The sequence below is a fragment of the Corvus cornix genome, chromosome 12 (genome assembly GCF_000738735.6).
Source record: "Corvus cornix cornix isolate S_Up_H32 chromosome 12, ASM73873v5, whole genome shotgun sequence".
Lineage (NCBI taxonomy): Eukaryota > Metazoa > Chordata > Aves > Passeriformes > Corvidae > Corvus > Corvus cornix.
The window spans coordinates 1,193,926-1,211,571 of NC_046342.1; the positions used below are offsets into that span (position 1 = coordinate 1,193,926).

Below are 17,646 nucleotides of genomic sequence, written 5' to 3' on the forward strand. Positions count from 1 at the left end.
GGGCTCGGGTGAAGCCACACTTCGAATCCTGTGTTCAGTTTTGGTACCGTCACGACAAGACAGGCACTGAGATGCTGGAGCCTGTCCGAGGAAGAGTCTGGAGCACGAGTCCTATGAGGTGCTCGGGTTATGGCCCGGAGAAAACGTTTTTCTAAAAACCACCGCCTCGCTGTTGGCGCCACTGGAGTTCCCCCGAGGGAGGGCGGTGCGGCCCCGGGGGCGGAGGGCGGGGGGAGGCGCGGCCTCCCGGGCCGCCCTGCCCGGCCCCGCGGCCCTGGGCGCGCAGCTCCCGCCGCCCTTTCGCGCCCCGCACGGTCCCGCCCGCGCAGCATGGCTCCCCCCGCTCCCCGGGCGCTGCCTCTCCTCCTCCTCTTTCTCCTGCACTTCGCCGCCTCCTCCAAGCTCAACACCCCCAAGGTGCTGCTCCCCTTCACCCGCGGCACCCGCGTCAACTTCACGCTAGAAGCCAGCGAGGGTTGCTACCGATGGTGAGTGCAGGTGCCGCCGCCGCCCTTTGTCCCTTTCTCTCCCCCCGCCGGCACCTGCGGCGGCTCCTCGGCCCGCGGTGGGGCCTTAGGGCTCTTGAAGCAGCTGGGCCTTTCCGCATCGCTTTCACCTCCCTGCGGGTGGGTTTGGGCGGCCCAGCAGTGCGGGAGCCCAGCGGTGCGGGAGCAGACATGGAGATAATCCCTACGGGGAAAGGTTGTTTATTTTGTGCAGTGGGGGTTAAACCCGCTGGAGGGAGGCAGTGTCTGCAGGCCGGGCCCAGAGGGGAAGGTCCCTGCTAGTGAAGGAAGCTTCCCGCCATGGCTCCGTGCCCAACATGTGCCTTACAGCCCGTGTGCACCCACCCACACACCCCCCACCTGCTTCTCCCTGTACCCCACACGCACACTCCACCTGCTCCTGCACACACACCCCATGTGCCCACCCTGCTGTCCCGCAAACCCACAGTGCCGCCCCACACACGCATTGCCACAGTCCCACGTGTGCGGGGACAGCACCCAGAACTCCTGCTTGTGCTGCTGGTGGGAAAATGCCTCTTCTGTTGCTGTAGTCAGTAATGAAGGTCCTGACAGCTTTGAGCTCGGGGTATGGACATAAAGGAGTCGTAGCTAAGTCGGGAGCCTCTCACTGCTGCTGTAAGTGTAGGTAACAGCACCCTTAATACTTCACCTGGGGATAGTGAAGTCGAGTTTTAAAAGTGAAAGCTTTCCCGGTTTTCGTAGTGTTGAGCACGTGGGATGTACTCCAGGAACTTCTGGCTGGGAGCCCCCTTCCTGCCTCGCACAAGGGGGAGGACTGGGTAGTGTTGAGCACAGGGGCTGAAGGCAAATCCCACAGCGTGTGCAAATTTAGAAAGCTCACAGTAGTCTTCGTGTTAAACAAATGTTGCCAACTCCTTGTCCTTTCTGTAGCGCTCCAGAATGGTAACTTAATCAGTAATGAGCAGAAGGTACCCACCTGAAAAAGAAGTGGCAGTCGAGGTATGTTTAGGATGATACTTCCGTATGTGCCAGATGGATGCGTGTAGCAGTTTTCAGTTGTTTTGTGTCTGGCAGTTACTGAAATACGTCTTAAAGGGCCATATTTTCATTCTCTGTCAGTTTATTTGCTTGGTTCTTACACATTTCTCATTTCTGGGCTGGGTACAAACCTTTGGTCTGTGACAATTTACATATTCTGCTTATGCAGAAGAGCAGTAATTAATTTTATCCAGAAGTTGACTGAATGAAAGTTACCAGATGAGCTGCTTGTGGTCATGTAATTTAATTCTTAATGGAATGCTTTAGTGAAAATCTCACAAGTGTGGGTTTTTTCTCTTTTCTTACTCTAATTTTCGAAGGCCACTGAATCTTTAAAAGGATTCGGTTTGTGAGGTAAAATACATTGCATAAAGCTGAAACCCAAAACTCATCAAAGAACTAGTAAAATGTGGAAGTGTAGACTCTTTCCTGTTTGCCAGTGAGCTGTTAGGTGGTGCCGGGCTGGCTGCAGCCATTCCTGCACATGCCAGGTGCTATCCAGCTGTCAGAAGTATGGAGATCTTTGCTAATTTCACTGAAATCTACAGATGAAAAGATGTAGGATTGTACTCCAGAGAAATGCCAGACTTGATCCACATTCATATCTCTAATGGAGGTGATTTTTGTGCACTTCAGAGCATGTTCTGTTGGTGCTGTTTACCAGCAGTGACTCATACCCCTCATGCTGACAGGCTTCAACATCCTTTTCCATCCTCTCCCTCTGCCCTTCAGAGATGAATTTTGGTTGAGAATTAAGGAAACTATACCTAATTCACCTTCTCTGTGCCATCATTTTCTGTGGCAGGATTGTTAATGGGTGTTCATTCACTTCTGCTTTGCAAGGCCTGGCAGGATGTGGGTTGTAAAACTCAACGTGCGCTTAGCAAGCGCTCCGGAGGAAGCAGGAGTTCTGGGTGTGTGTGACTGAGCACAAGCAGCAGTGGCACTGGGGCTCTGTCCCTCTACATCCCCACAAGCCTGGACCTGTGGGTGGTTAGAAAGAAATGTACTGGAGGAGCAGCTCCACAGCCACTTGCTGGCAGGTTTCCTGTGCTTCCCATTGGAGCTGTCAGAAGGAGCTGTTACTGGAGAGGGGCTGTTGAACTCAACAAGTTAGGAAGTACCAAATGCAGTGACTTGAGAAGGAGTGACTCTTTCTCACGTTTGCAAAATGATGGGTGTGTTTGCATGCGTGAAAGTAGGGGTTTGAATGGAACTGGTCAGATTCAGGCCCTCTGTGTCTGGAGAGGGGACTGAGGGTGTGTAACACAGGAGATTGCGAGGTTAGAGGTAACCTGTGAGAGCTGTTCGGGTTGTACAGCAGCATCTGATGCCAAATGACACCTTTTGAAGGCCTGCATTACTCATCTCAGACATTCAGAATTCATACACAAGTGTCCAATTTCCTGAAAATCAGTCTATAGCATGCTGTGACCTTATTTTCTCCCAGTTTCCCTTTGAGCCTTCAAGTTTACCTCTGAAAGTAGGAGATTTTCAAAGTGATGGTAGCCGTGTCTGAGAATTCCACTGATTCCGAGGGAACAGGTCAAGTTCTATCATCATCCCAGCAGACTGGGAGTGGTGGTAAGGTTATAAGCATGGCTGTAAAGTATTTGCTGATTTTCAAGATGCTCATGCCTTCTGGAGTTTGGGTTGCCTTTATGTTAAAATTATTTTTTGGGAAAAGCTTTGTTTTCAAAGCATACAGTGTTTCCATCTGTAAATACTATACATGATACTATCTTCAGGCATAACACACAGTCTGTGCAGATATATTTAGCATTTATATTACATCTGTATTTATCTTTTAATTACCTTAATCCAGAAATTATGCTTGAAAGAATGAAAGCATTCCGAAGCAGAATTTTCTCCTTGAAACCTGCTGTACCATAATAACATTTTAAGGGGGAGGAGGGGAACACACACACACACACAAAAAAAAAAAAAAACAAAAAACCAAAACATTTCCCCCCAGGATATACACCCTGGCTGGGTATTTATAGCAGAAATTACCTGCAGTGTACAAATATGTTTACATATTTCATTATTTCATACAGTGTAGAATTAAGATACATGGTGAGAACTGGTGGAAATGAAGAGGAGTTTATTGCCACCTTAATGAAAGGTTTGTGTGTGCTACTGAAGCCCTCACTGAGGAAGTTGTATCAAGGTAATTGCCATGGGAGAGGAGCTGGTAACAGAGCAGTAAAGGGAGAGATCCTGTGGCTGAGTGGTGTTGGAGGTGTGGGATGCACAGGTACTTCCAGAGAGCCCAAACCCCCTGCACAATGCTGCTGTCACAGCAGTTGGCTGGCAAAGCTCATTTTCTAGCTCCTTATCTTGTCATGTTTTTGCTGTAAATTGATTTTACTGCTCCATGGGATATATGTGGTGGCTTATGTGTTTTTAAAAATGTCTATCAGTAGTGTTGTTCACTGAGATCTGTTGCTGTGCTCTAAGACCACCAGTCTCATCTCTGGTAATCTGGGAGTTGTGGTGTTTCCTGGATCACCTGTTCTACCACAGGTCTAAACAGTCCTGTCTGACTCTCACTGGAAGATGTTTTGTGTGGGATACTGTTAACTTCCACATTACAAAGTGACGTCTTAAATAATGTTTGTTATCCCCTTCTCTGGTTCCCACCTGCTCTGCATTTCCCTCTTGTAAGGCATTGCAGCTGGTAGCAGGATGTTCTCCCTCTCCCTGACTTGCCTGGCTGTACCTTCCCAGCAGGGCTTCAAGCTCTTTTAAGTGCCAGCACGAGCTCAGAATTGGGCTGAGGTGTCCTTGTTGGTAAAGTGAGAGGGGCTGTGCTGCTGTGGCTCAGGTGTGTGTGTGTTACCTGAGACTGCTGGCTCAGAACCAGAGCAGGGGGTGCGAGCCTGCTGCAGAGGTGTCCTGCCAGAGCCCAGGAGGCGCAAGAAAACAATGTTGTCTCTCTTAGCTCATGTCTCAACATCAGTGCAGGTTTACTCCTCAAAAAGCTTTTTCTCAGTCTGAGCATGCCCTGCCTGGAAAGGCAGACAGAAGGATTAGGGACTTACTGATTTGGGGCAACTTTTCATTGCTGAACACCCGTGAAATAAATGTTTTAAGACTTTTGCTCATTTTTTAGTCCCAAGAGTGACTTTATAAGGTCCCTGGTGTATTGGTCAGTCCAGTCTTCCCAAACTCTTGGAAACTTTCACTGCCCAGTTTCCCTCTGACTACGTATCTGCCCAAGAGCCTGATAAAATTCTAAAAGATTAGATCAACTGACAGTCATGGTGCAGCTCCACAAAGGTGGATTTTTGCTGACTCACTCAGTTGAGTTTAGTTTGAAGAGCTGGCAGAACAGTATAAAACACTGGAGCAATAAGAATCAACAGAGAATTGCTATTGAGAGAAAACAGTAATAGGTGCCTGATCTTTGAACCAACTGATAAATAAATTAAGTATAATCTAGTGAGGTATTGACATGCGGTGTTTCAGAACAGTCGATTAAAGAACGCAGGCCTGGGTATGGGTAGATGTGGAGATACAATCTTGGCACATGGCTCTGTGTCTGGGGCCCTGGAGGGGCCATCCTGGGGATGGAAATCATGAATGAAACAGAATCAGCAAGAGGACTGGCAGCCTCTTTGCCAGTGCCATTCATTCCTCAGCAAGTAGGACTTTATTCTGAGGGAAGTAAGTACTGGGGACTTTGGTGAGCTGTTTTCCCCTCACCTCCTCACTACTCTTCCCAGTGCTTCCTCCCTGCCCTGCTGTTCCTTACAGGTGCTGGCATGGGATCCAGAGCTAGTGCCAGAAATGCTTCTCATTGCTGCCGTCTCAGGATCTAATTTTGCCCTCTGACAAGCCCAGCTCTCAATGTCACACGCTGCTGAAGAGCTGCTGTAGTTGGCAGAGGATATAAATTGCAGTTTCATCATTCTAAACCAAAGTTTTCTTCTTGCCCATCTAGGACCCAGTAGTGATCCCAGAGTAGTACCTCTGTAATTTGCAGCCTAGTTGATTAATGCCTTCGCTTCTCTGTGCTTGGCCCTGCATCCAGGTAGCTCTAAACAGAATGTGCTTTTGATATTGCTGAATGATAGAGGGGTCATCAAATACTTCGTATCTTCTGCTGGAAAAAACACCAGTCATGCAGATAGTTTTTAAACATAAATCCATAGGTAACCAAGCTTCAGAAAGGCCCACTTGAGTAAAATTTATATTAAAAAAAGACATTCAGCTGATACTCTACCTCTTAAACTACTGCTAGAAGCCAAATAGTGTATAATCTCAGGTTCTCTACTGCAGTGACAACTAAGAGTTAACTGGCTTTCAACTGTAAAAGCTTGAAAGTTCCTTTAAAATTGTGGAGTGTTTGTAAGTTTACAGTTAAAATTTAATTTTTGTTGATCTTTGTTCCTCCCTTTTTCTAGTCTGAAAAGTATCCTGTAATTAGACTCAGTTTTACAACACTGTTAGTGCAAACTGCAGTGGTTTTGTATTACAATTCACGGCCAGATATTAAAAGAACAAATACAAACCCCAGTGAAACCCCTGTTGTGTTGTAAACACAATCAATTCCAGACTGCAAGAATGCAAACCCCTCAAATTAATAACAAAAAATCTAATGGCAGAGAATATTAAGCAGTGTAAAGAGCTAAATAAAAGTCAGTTTCATACATATAATACTTACTTTAAAATACTTGCATGCAGACTAACTCAAATCCACATGCTCAGCTTCAAAAGCCAACCAGCCAAGTACAGGAAAAACCTTACTGGTTGTGAATGCTAATGCTGTTTAAAGAAACTTGCTAAATGTTGGAAAACTGTTTCGTGGTTGCCTGAGAACAACAGAAAAATAACTAATTACTCACTCTTAACGTCTAAAAAATATTTCAAGCTTTTAGAGTGAAGCTAAGTGTGCTATTAATACAGAAAATCATATTATTTTATAAGCAGTGTAAACCCTACTATGAAAAATGTGCACATATTTGTGTACATTGCTTAGGTTTATACAATAGATAAAACAAACAATTTTCAGGTTTAAGCTTCTAATTGGTGTTTAAATTCCCCATTGCATACTGCTGTGGGCTGTTTATTCCTTGATCAGATAAAATACTTTGAAATTCTGGGTCAGCAGTTGGTAGCGTTGTTTCAAAATCCTCTAAAACTACTCCGTATGTAAGCAAAATAGTGTTGGGAGCTTAAGGTTAGGAACAGGATTTGCAATTTTATTGCAGTGGCTGCAAGCAGAGGTCTGTGCTCACCTGGGCTGCAGCTGGTAACTCTCAGATAATTGACTGTGGTGTGATGTGTTATTTTTTGAATAAATACAGTTTTAGTTAAGGAGAAATTTAATTTTTCGCTCATGTTTGTTGGATTTGTTGGTTGTGCCAGTAAGAGGAGGTAAAACGTGTAGGGGGGGATTCAGGCATATTGTTGATTCAAGACGTTGTTTGTTTGGAACTCCTGTCCCGCTCCTTGCTGGGTTAGAGAATTTTCCCTATACATCACAGGTAGGCATTTTTGTACATCCTCCAGTAAAAAAGGCTAAACCCATCCAGTTTCCCCATCTTTAGCAGGAGGGGGATCCAGTGCCCAGTTTAGATTGCATTTACCAGATAGCGCAGTGTTTTCATCAGAGCTGCTCTCATCATCCGGAGAAACAATTCCCGCACAGCTTTGTCACGCATCAGTGCTTGCTTTCATTGTTCTAATCCTTCAAAGGGCCCTTGTGCGCGGGCTGTGAGCCCGGGTCCCGAGCAGCCAGCGGGGCTGTTCCGGGCGCTGCCCTGCCCGGCTCCGGGCTGTGCGCACGGCTGCGAGCAGCAGCTGCGGCCCGCGCCCCGCCGCGGCCCGGCCTCTGCCTGCTGGGTTATTTCGCTGCCTCTGCAGGTAGCCTTCCCATGTATATTGCTGCTACCTCAAATTTACTTTCAAGAGGCTTGGTTCTTAATAACTCTTCAACTTCTGTTGTTGTTTACCTTGACATTTTTGGCACGCTGGAAGGGAGAGCTGGGCTCCACTCTGTTATGCCCTGGCCTGTTCCGTGGGTTATGGGGAAGGTTGTTCGATTCGCTCTGGGCGCTGAGTGGGAGAAACAACAAAATTCTCAGGAGGCCGCAAACTTCTTGCAGACTTCAGAACATTAAGGTAGATTAAGGTATTTGGCAAATTTTAAAACAACATCCAGACAAAGCAAGGCACTTCCAAACTTTAATTTATCCAGACACCACACGGCATTGACTGGAATTTTTTAGTGCGGGTTACAATGTATTTCGAGAAGAAAAACGTAGGAGAAGAAAGAGAAAGGTGTGTAGCCTCCCCCCGGCGATGCAGCGTGGTCTCAGCTCCGTGTCAGCCCGGGCAGCGGGGCGGCCCCGGGCACACGTGTCCCTGTCCTTTCCCGGCTCGGCTCCGCCGGGCCTCCCCGGGCACGGCTGTGCTTTGCTGTTCCCGGCCCCACACGGTCACACGGCACCGATTCGGGGCTCCCAGCCCGCCACGGGTCACTCCGACATTTGCGGTCAGCCCCACTGTTGTGAACGAGGCTGAGACTTTTGAAAGGAAAAGTCAACTCGTTTATTTAACTGCTGAGAGCGGGAACCCAGGGTAAGCCCAGGCTCTGTGCGACAAGCCAGAATAAAACAATACTCCAACAACACAGTGAGACCCACTGGGTGCTCCCTTGGAGCCCAAGGTCCGCAGGAGGACCCCTCCCCTGGGTGCAGGTGGCTTTTAAAGTCTCTGGTGCCACCGGACTGGTGCATTTCTCAATCCTCGTGCTGATCGGTCCCTTCCCTGTCCGCTGGCTGGTCTGTACCTCCGTGCATTCCTCACCAGTCATTTCCAAACAAGTCCGCTTCATTGGTTGGCTCGTTCTCCAATCCCAGTCCAGGGCATCGTTCTCATCCCTTGTACCCTACGAGGCAATGTACTAGAAAGTTCCTTCTATTAAACCCATTGGGTCCTTGTTAAATCCCCATCCAGGGTTACGTTCCAGCATTACACCCGTACAGTCTCGCAACTTCCCTTCAATTAACAAGTCCATCTATTCCACCCTCAACTCCCCTCTTTTATATCTCATTTAAACAGTAATAACCAGCACCCTGAAACCAATACATTTATTACAGCCCCACTGTGTCGGTGTGGAGCAGAGACTGAGCAAGGCTCGAGGGGCTAGGGGGCAGAGCAGTGACCGCCCCACCTACGCAGTGCTTGCCCTGTCCTCCTCCTTCCACCCGGCTGTTCCGAGCCAGTCAGTCATTCCTGCAGTGTCCTGCCCACATCCATGGTGAGCTGCCCACAAGCCCATTCCTGGAGCAGTTGTCTGCAGAGAAGCCATGCGAGTCGGAGCAGGGAGTAACAGACTCACCAATTTTAGGTCAAAATTCCATGTAGGCTTACATTGCACCAAAGATGATTATACAACTTTGCATGTTTCACACAGTGTTGCATATTTCAGCTAACCAGACTAAATCTTTTTTCCCCCCTTAAATTTCTTGATTAAGGAATGTTTCTTCTTGTTGTTCAGAGCCCCTGTCATAGCAAGGGTATATAATTGTGATGTTCTGCCATTGGGGAAGGTTCCAGTTTTTTCAGAACTGTGTTTCAAACTTGTTTTGAAAACACTGTTAACAAGTGGTGGATGGAACTTTAGTTAAACATGTTTCACCTTCATTTCAGTGTTCTGTATGTGTTTTCACTTGTTCCACACCTCAGAGGTCATCAGTAGTGAGGCCAAAGGCTTGCAGCTTTGAGGAGTAGCTGGGTACAGGGCTGGATTGCCTTCAGCAGTGACCTTGCCATGGTGGAGAGAAAGCCGTGCTTGTCTGCCCCGCCTCTGGCCTGGGCTTTCCCCTTCCTCAGCCCACGCCGGAGTCCTGGGGAGCTGCTGCCATCCAGCTCTTCCCAAAGCGAGCTGCTGACCATGCAGCACGTCCCAGGTGAATTGCTGGGGTGGCTTTAAGGCAGAGCTTTGATTTGTGTGCTGACACAGCCCAACCCCGCGCAGGTCGTCCACGCGGCCGGAGGGTGGCGAGCATCGAGCCGCTGGGGCAGGACGGCTGCCGCTGCTCGCAGAGGGCGCTGGTCCAGGCGCGCTCCTCGCAGCCCACGCGCCTCACCACCATCATCTCTGCTGAGGACACACGTAAGTCTGAGCTTGGCTGAGCAAACCACTGCTTCTCACGGGCCTCCTGCTGTGCTCCGGAAACAGCAGAGATTGAGAAATGCACAGACAAATTTCTGTTCCTATGCACAGTCATTTTAGACTTTCCATGGGTGTGGGTTTTAACTTCTATTTGCAAATAGAGGGTGTGACTGAAATATAAAAAAAAATTTAATAAAAGTTACTAATGCAAATTCATATACTTTGCATTTGAAAAAGCTGGAAGTTGCCTTTGTGTCTGTCATACAGTGTACTTGGTTAGTTTTTATAGTGACAGAGAGGCAAAACCAGATGGCCAGTTAAAGGCCTTGCAGTCACTAACTGAAGGAGTTTATGGGGGTTTATTTTCTGTGGGTAAAAGTTATTAATTTCTCTGGGACATGAGAGCACTGTAGAAACTCTGCAGAAGCACTCAGAGACAACCCCTGTAAGTGTCAGTGCAGATGGAAATCAGAGTTTGTACAGATCTGTTCTGCAGTTCAGTGAGGAAGGGAGCTGTTCTTGCTTTCTGAGCCACCCTTTGACCATGCGTTTCTTCATCGAGGTCATGACCAAGTTCAGGTTCTGTCAGTGTCAGTGTCTTGTGTCACTGGCTAAATTTGGGTTGCATCTTGACTTATCGTTGTTCTTGATGAGCACATGCAGTGTTGTGATTTGTTGTGCTCTTTCTGATGTCCCTTCAAGTGACTGGACAAGTGCTTCGCTGTGATGCCATCGTTGATTTAATTCATGGCATTCAAGTTGTGTCCACAACAAGAGAGCTCTACCTTGAGGATTCACCACTGGAGCTCAAAATTCACGCTTTGGATTCAGAAGGTAAGAGATTTGCTTGTAGGAGATTAAATATGTACTGAAAGTTCTAATTGTCTGATGCATGCACTAGCTTTATTTGGGACTCAGTTGATTGAAGCCAAGTGGAGAATTTTAAGGGGGTTCTCTGGACAATACATTGTGAAATTGTCTTTTTTCTTTTGAGCTGAGGGTAGTCTAAAGAATTTTGCAAAAGGGTGTTTTTGTGACCAGTCAGGTATCCAACAGCAAGTTCAGAGGTGATGTTTGAGACCAACCACCTATTGCTCAATGTGTTAATTACTACACAAACACTCACTTCTGGGAGGCACCATTTAGGCTCATATGAGTCAGTGCGTTTGGACTGAATGCATCATTATTTAGTAGGAGCAGAAAACTTAGCTTTTTGTAGTCTGTAGCATCAGAAGAAGAACCATGATCTGATAAGAATTTCATGCTTTTGACAGTCAAGTTTTGTGCACACATAACACACCAAGCAAGGGATTTTTAGGACAACTTCTGAAAGGAAATAATGTGTGAAGCAGCTATAAAGGTTGAATTAATTGTTTTGGGTACTTTGAGAACTGAGCCATCATGTTTGTAAACCATGAATGCCAGGTGAAGTATGGTGATGTGTTAATAATGAAAAGTAAATTTGTTTTTATCCTATCTGTAGTGCTGGATTTGTGGCTTGGTGTTTGTGCAAACTCAAGGGTGCTCCATGGTTGTTCTTGTAGGGATAAACCAGAAATTTCCTTGGGAAATAAGTCATGGTTTATATTCCAGGAAGACTCTATGCTTGTTCTCTATTTTTGTTCTAATCTGGTTGTTTGATTTGTAGGAAACACTTTCAGCACCTTGGCAGGGTTGGTGTTTGACTGGACAGTAGTGAAGGACCCAGAGGCCGATGGCTTCTCAGACTCCCACAACGCACTACGGTAAAGTCATTTTCTTTGGTCTCAAAAGCCTGTTCTGTTTGATGTGTAAAAACACTTCCCCACATCTAGGCAGTTCACTGAACTGATGCCTAAAATAACAATGCTTGAGGGTCAGTCGTTTCAGGTTGGGTTAAGTGTCTACCTACGGGACAGCCTGGGCACTTCCACCTCTGTTTAATTTAACTGATAGTGTTAGTGAGCAGCTCTGGGGTTGATCTTGCTGAAACATCTCTTGCAAAAGGAAGATTTATCAGTAAGATTGTTATCTCAGGATTTCAGCAGAGTTCTATTTTTAGCTTTCTTTTTGAGGAAAAAAGTCCCTGTCCTTTTCAGAAAGGAGCTCTCCGAACCTGAAGAGTTTCAGGTGTCAGTGGACACTTGGTTCTGGGGTTGAAATAGGATGATTGCTTGTGGTGAAACCAGTTCTCCTACAGAGCAGAAAGGTTAACAGCCAACTTCCATCCTCAAACCAATATTCCAAATACACTGCAAGGGGAGTGGGGGGAGCAAGCAAGGCTTTGCTGCTGGATAAACACAAACTCTGATTTTGCAGCCCTAGAGAAGCAGCAGTAGCTGGGGAAAGCCTGTTAAGCCCATAATACACCTGAAGCTGCCGGTATGAGTGAGAGCCAGAATGAATGGCTTAGTGGGACTGGGTATCCCAAGTCCTAGTCCATATGGAACTTCTTCTTTCAGTAAAGTATTTGCTGATGGGATTTTAACCAAACTAATATTGCTATATGCTCTACTGTTAGCGTAACTATGATAGCATAAAGATATTCTACAGCTGGTACAGCTTTGCAAAATAAATTATAAATTGTCATAAATACTTTAATATCCATAACTGTTCTCCATACGGCCCTACTGGTTTTGCTGTGCAAGTGCGCGTGAAGCCAAGCAGATGATGTGCATACAGAAGGTGACACCCTGTAAAACACTCTCCTCTTTCCACTTCCCGTCATTTTCCCATCCATGGCCAATTCCTTCCCTCTCTTTTGCCACTTTTCCTTGAAATTTTTAACAGTTACTTCAAGTGTTCGGCTTGTAGATGATTTTCATGGTTATTTATTAAATACATCCTGGCTTTTTGAGAGAGGTCGAAGTTACATTCTGCGTTTGTTGAGCTGTTGCTTTTATAAACTTAAGCTTTGGGTCTTGCACATCAGTTGCTCTACAATATAGAGAGTTTTTGCAGTCTCACCTACTGTACAAACTGGAGGGGTCATTGTAGACAACATGTGCAGTCTTCTGATAGCTCACAAGCAAGCTTCAAATAAACTTATCTGTCACAGAAATTAGCTGCAGATACCTCGAAGAATGAGTAAAATTTGGATATCTGGTTCCAGGCAAACATCTTAAATTGGCTTAAAAATGGAAATGGCTGGGAATAGATGCTGGTGGTTTCTCTGTGGGCTTACAAAGGTTGGTTAACAATTTTCTATTCACTTTTTGATTCACCTTTCAGTATACTGAAGTTCTTAGAATCCACTTATATCCCTCCTTCCTATATATTGGAGATGGAAAAAGTTGCCAAGCAAGGAGATACCATTCTGGTGTCTGGAATGAAAACAGGGAGTTCTAAATTAAAAGCAAAACTGCAGGAAAGCATCTATAAGGTAAGAAACTTGAGTTTATCCTTATCTTTTGAATATTTCATCTCGTAGCCCAGTGTTCCAGGGGTGCTGTGGGTTTGCATTGTGGATGTCAGTGCTGGCTTGACTCTGTAGCCCACATCACAAGAGATGACACCCTGGGAGGGCTGGAGCTCGGTGCAGTGACCCAGCCCAGGACGGGGCATGTGCCAGAGATCATTTCTAAACCTCTGACAGAAGGCCCTGTGGCAGAGGAATGCACTCCCAGTGCTTCCATGCAGTTGAAGTTCTCCTGATAGTCATACTATACATGCAACTAGAACCATTGCATTGGCCCTTTAGTCCCTTCAAAAAAGAACCAACTAGAGCAGTTCTTCTTTTCAGTCAATAAACATCTAGAAAAAGGTCTGCTCTGTTGGAAAGAACTTTATTTCCTGTTGTGCTTGAAATGAGTGTCATAGGAATAATTTCTTACATTCAGTTCTGCCTCAGGAGGTTTTGGTGTCCAGGGAAGGGCTTTGTGATGTGAGTGTCAGAGCTACCAGTGTTCAGCTCCAGTGCTGGGTGGTCTTCCCAGCTGCTGTGGAGGTCTGGGATGATTCTGTCTTTGAAGCTTGGGCTCACTGAGATTTTCATTTCACTCTGCAAACAGCTGTTTCTTCTCTTAATAGAATTTACAAGCACCTGTGAGAGTATTATGTTTAATTTAATTTATCATTGTGCTGGTATCAGCTTAATACTGCGCCTTAAAAAACTGCCTCCATAAAATGGGGGTTTTCTGAAGTTCATCTCGTCTCTGCAGTCTGGTTTTGCAGATTTGTGTTACTATATTTTGTGCTTCATGTTTCTGCTCAAAGCAGAATGGCCGTGGGCTATCTGAACCTTGGCTGTAAAAAGTGTTCTACTGAAATATTATCTACATGTGTGTAGTGGTACCACTGGTAAGGTGGCACAAGTAGTAGTGCATGTTGAGAATTGTATTTTTGTTACAAAATTTAGTTTAGTTCTGCCTAATTGTACTGAGTACATGGACATACTCTACATTTTATCAGTCTGACTTCTTTTGAATGCTTGTAGCTTGGTTAGCTTTCTGGTTTAATATTTATATTTCTCAATTAGTTTTGAGCTGATACTGTGAGAGAAATGGAAACAATATTGTTCTGCTTGCAATTTTTTATCTTTCTGATTAATAGTTCCTTTCAATCTTTCACTGCTGCCAGACTGCACATTTTCAGTGAACATCCCTCAAACAGCTGTAAGAGAGTTTATACAATTACCTGTTGTATTCCTGATTTAATAGACCAGTGAGTTGGATGCAGCTTCCTCAGTGAAGTTATAATGGAGATGCTGTCTGGAGGTGCCATGTTTTACAGGGGGAAGATGGATTTCTGAATGTCTGAGTGATCACTGAGCATCTGCTTCAAGTTTTTCTGTATTCTCCAAAATGATCTTCATACAGACATGATTTTTTTCTTAATTCTTGCACTGTGTGCACAGAGCAAATCTCTGTACCATTTACTGTCCCTTGCATTGCCCTGTTGTGACAAAATTCAATATGAAAATATAGAGCCAATTGCAGCTAGTAATGTTTTTCACTTCTAGATTCTAAGTTCCTGCTGCATGGTCTGTTTCAAACAAATGAGCTGCTTTAAATGTGGTTACTTTTTCTCTTTTTTCCCCCTCCATCAACAGGATGTACACCCTGCAGAAGTCAGATTGCTTATTTTGGAAAACATCCTTTTAAATCCAATATATGACATCTATCTTCTGGTAGGAACATCAATTCAGTACAGAGTTCAGAAACTGAGGCAAGGGAAGATCACAGGTTTGTTCTGTTCTCTTTTATTTTTATTTTTTAATGCTTTGTGTGAATTTTTAACTGCTGAGAAATTTTTAATTGTGTTTAAACTACTTTGTTAATATTTAATACTGTTTTCCTAAGGCACACAATGATACAGCTGTTTAGTTCTTTCAGTCAAAAAAAAAAGTGACTGTTAAGAATATACTCTTGTAGATTTGTCAAGGATGTAAAGACAAGGGTAACTTAGAACAGGAGCTAACACTCATTTTAGATGTTAACAGTCACTAAGGAGTGACTTTCTTACTTAAATCAAATTTAGATCAGTAACTTTTCTAACAGAAAATGTTTTATTGGCAAATGGATTTGCTCCACAAAGTGAAGCCTTTGTAAAGGTTAGCTGGCTTTATGCCCACTTGAGAGTGCAGTGCCTTGAGTTTTCCCTCTTCTCTTGTTTTTCCTTTTTTTCCTTTTTGTCTTCTTTTTTTTTCTTTCAAAGCTGGAAATCAGTTGGATGTTACGTCTTAATAGTGAGATGGTATTAACTGGGAATTGCAGTTTCACAGACACTGTAGTTTGCCAAGAAGCTCATTTGTGTGTGTGTGTGTTATGACGACAGAAGTGCTATTTTTACAAGCCATTAAGAGTACTGATTTAATATGTGCACTAGGCATCAGTAAAAAATAACCAGCAATAATTAGCAGCAGCCAAACACTGCCACACCTGCTTTTACTGGTTTGTGTGTTGTGTTGTTTTGCCTGCAGAAATAGCGATGCCATCAGATCAGTATGAGCTGCAGCTCCAGAACAACATCCTCGATCCCAAGGGAGATCCCTCCCGGCCAGTTGCCAAGCTGGACCAGGCAACATCCACTGTGACTGCATTGCAGCAGGGGCAAACCAACCTCGTCCTGGTGCACAAGAGTATCCTTCCTTGGGAATGCTTTTCCAGCCACTGCTCTGTGGCAGGGGACAAGCTTTCCACCCTTTGAAACACAAAAGGATCAAGTTATCCTCATTTGTACCAAGAGTCTGGAAATCAGGAGCACTGCTGGAGCCATGGAGAGCAGCACTGCTGTGAATTCAGTCTCAGCAGAGCTGTCTGATGCCTTGGAATGTTTTAACAAATTAGGTTGGCAAAAGATCACTTAAATCATGTGTGTTCCCCTCAGTCACTGTAGAAATGTGATGGGGCTTTATTTAATTTTTATGTTTCAGTCATTATATTCTCCAGTGAAATCTCTCCAAAGTGCTCACTGTCTTGCACTGAAGTGGGAGTAATGTTTATTTGCAGTGTACAATTAGCTTTAAAATAGCCAAAGAGACACAAGGAGTCCCAGGAAAATGCTGCTCTTGATTTGACTTGTGCTAAACTTGTGTGTTCCTTTACTGAGCCCTCAGGTATCCGCATGCAGGGCGTGTCCAGGCTGCCCAACAGCACTGTCTATGTGGTACCTCCTGCATATTTGGGTTGGTGTTGATGTAGTCTTCCTGATTGCTTAATGCAATTTCTTGCCTTGTTTCTGTGATTTTCATGCTGTAACTCCACGCTTCCGTTTCTTGTGTTAGTTTTCACAAAAGAGTGATTTTATTCATAAAAGTAGATCGATGTGAAATAGGTTTTATGTATTTTCCTGTGTCTCTGTAGTCAGCAGTTTAAAATAATGAATGTTCATCTGCAGAGTGTGGGCACCAGAAGCAAAATGCTTTTCTGCATTAGATAAAGAGGCTGTTGGTTTGTGCTGTTCAATATTTCCTGTTTTGCAGGATTTACAGTTCATCCAGGTGACAGATGGGTCCTGGAAACGGGCAGACTTTATGAAATTACGATTGACGTGTATGATAAATCAAGCAATAAGGTGTATTTATCTGATGTAAGTTGAAATGTTGGTATACTTTGCAGTGACTGTCTCCTAAATCCCTGCTTTGAAATTATTTGAGTGGTTTCTTATTTACACTGAGACAGGACAGTGCAAAGCATGTTGTTTCTTGCCTTTTCATTTTTTCCATTTGTTTTGTTGTTACTTTTTAAAAATAAAGCACTCTGGGTGACTCGTGAAATTATTGGAGTCTTAAGTGCTGTAGAAAAAAATGGAAGTTGGACAGTGTCCTTCAGGTTGGATGGGACTTGGAGCAACCTCAAATCATCCAGTGCCACCCCTGCCACGGGCAGGGACACCTCCCAGTGTCCCAGGCTGCTCCAAGCCCCAATGTCCAGCCTGGCCTTGGGCACTGCCAGGGATCCAGGGGCAGCCCCAGCTGCTCTGGGCACCCTGTGCCAGGGCCTGCCCACCCTCCCAGGGAAGAGCTTCTTCTTAAATTCTATATACTAGGTACCAAATGTACACACAGTTCTTAAAAAACTGTAAAGAAAAATAATTTTAAAAAGGTCATTTACAACAAGAAAAAAATGTATTAAGTTACTGCTTTTCAGAATATTGGAGGTATGGGAATGTTATTTTATTTGCCCATAATTGCTTTTTGGGATGCAGATCTGGGTTTGAGCTAGAGCTCAGCAGGGTGCTTTTAAGGCAGTTATATTCACATGTTCTTTTGTGTTTTAGAAGGAAAAAGTTAGAAAATTACTGTAAAATATGAATTATTTAGTGGTATAAATATAAGTACCTTCATGTTAAATTGCATGTTGCTGATAATTTAAAAAAAAAAAACTTTATGGAGTTAATGCTGTGTCTAAAGGTAAAATCTTACTGAAAGACTGAAACTTCCATAGGGAGAATTCTCATCAGTTTCAACAACGTGTCTTTGAAGTATGCTATTAAACAATACTTTGCTCATTGACTTGTTGTATGTTTGTGGCTTTCTGTCCTCTATTAATGTCAGTTACCTGTGGCAATTTC

The 17,646-nt window shown here is 44.6% G+C and overlaps 1 protein-coding gene across 1 annotated transcript in view; it reads left to right on the forward strand.

Moving 5' to 3' along the window:
- The first annotated feature begins 300 nt into the window (after positions 1-300).
- The window catches only part of NUP210 (nucleoporin 210), a 51,392-nt gene continuing 34,046 nt past the window's right edge, over positions 301-17,646 (forward strand). Inside the window, 10 exon segments of the mRNA XM_039559115.1 lie at positions 301-488; positions 9,517-9,535; positions 9,537-9,654; positions 10,357-10,488; positions 11,303-11,399; positions 12,865-13,015; positions 14,684-14,816; positions 15,554-15,712; positions 16,190-16,258; positions 16,556-16,662. Coding sequence (XP_039415049.1) covers positions 331-488; positions 9,517-9,535; positions 9,537-9,654; positions 10,357-10,488; positions 11,303-11,399; positions 12,865-13,015; positions 14,684-14,816; positions 15,554-15,712; positions 16,190-16,258; positions 16,556-16,662 — 1,143 coding nt within the window. The 5' untranslated portion in view covers positions 301-330.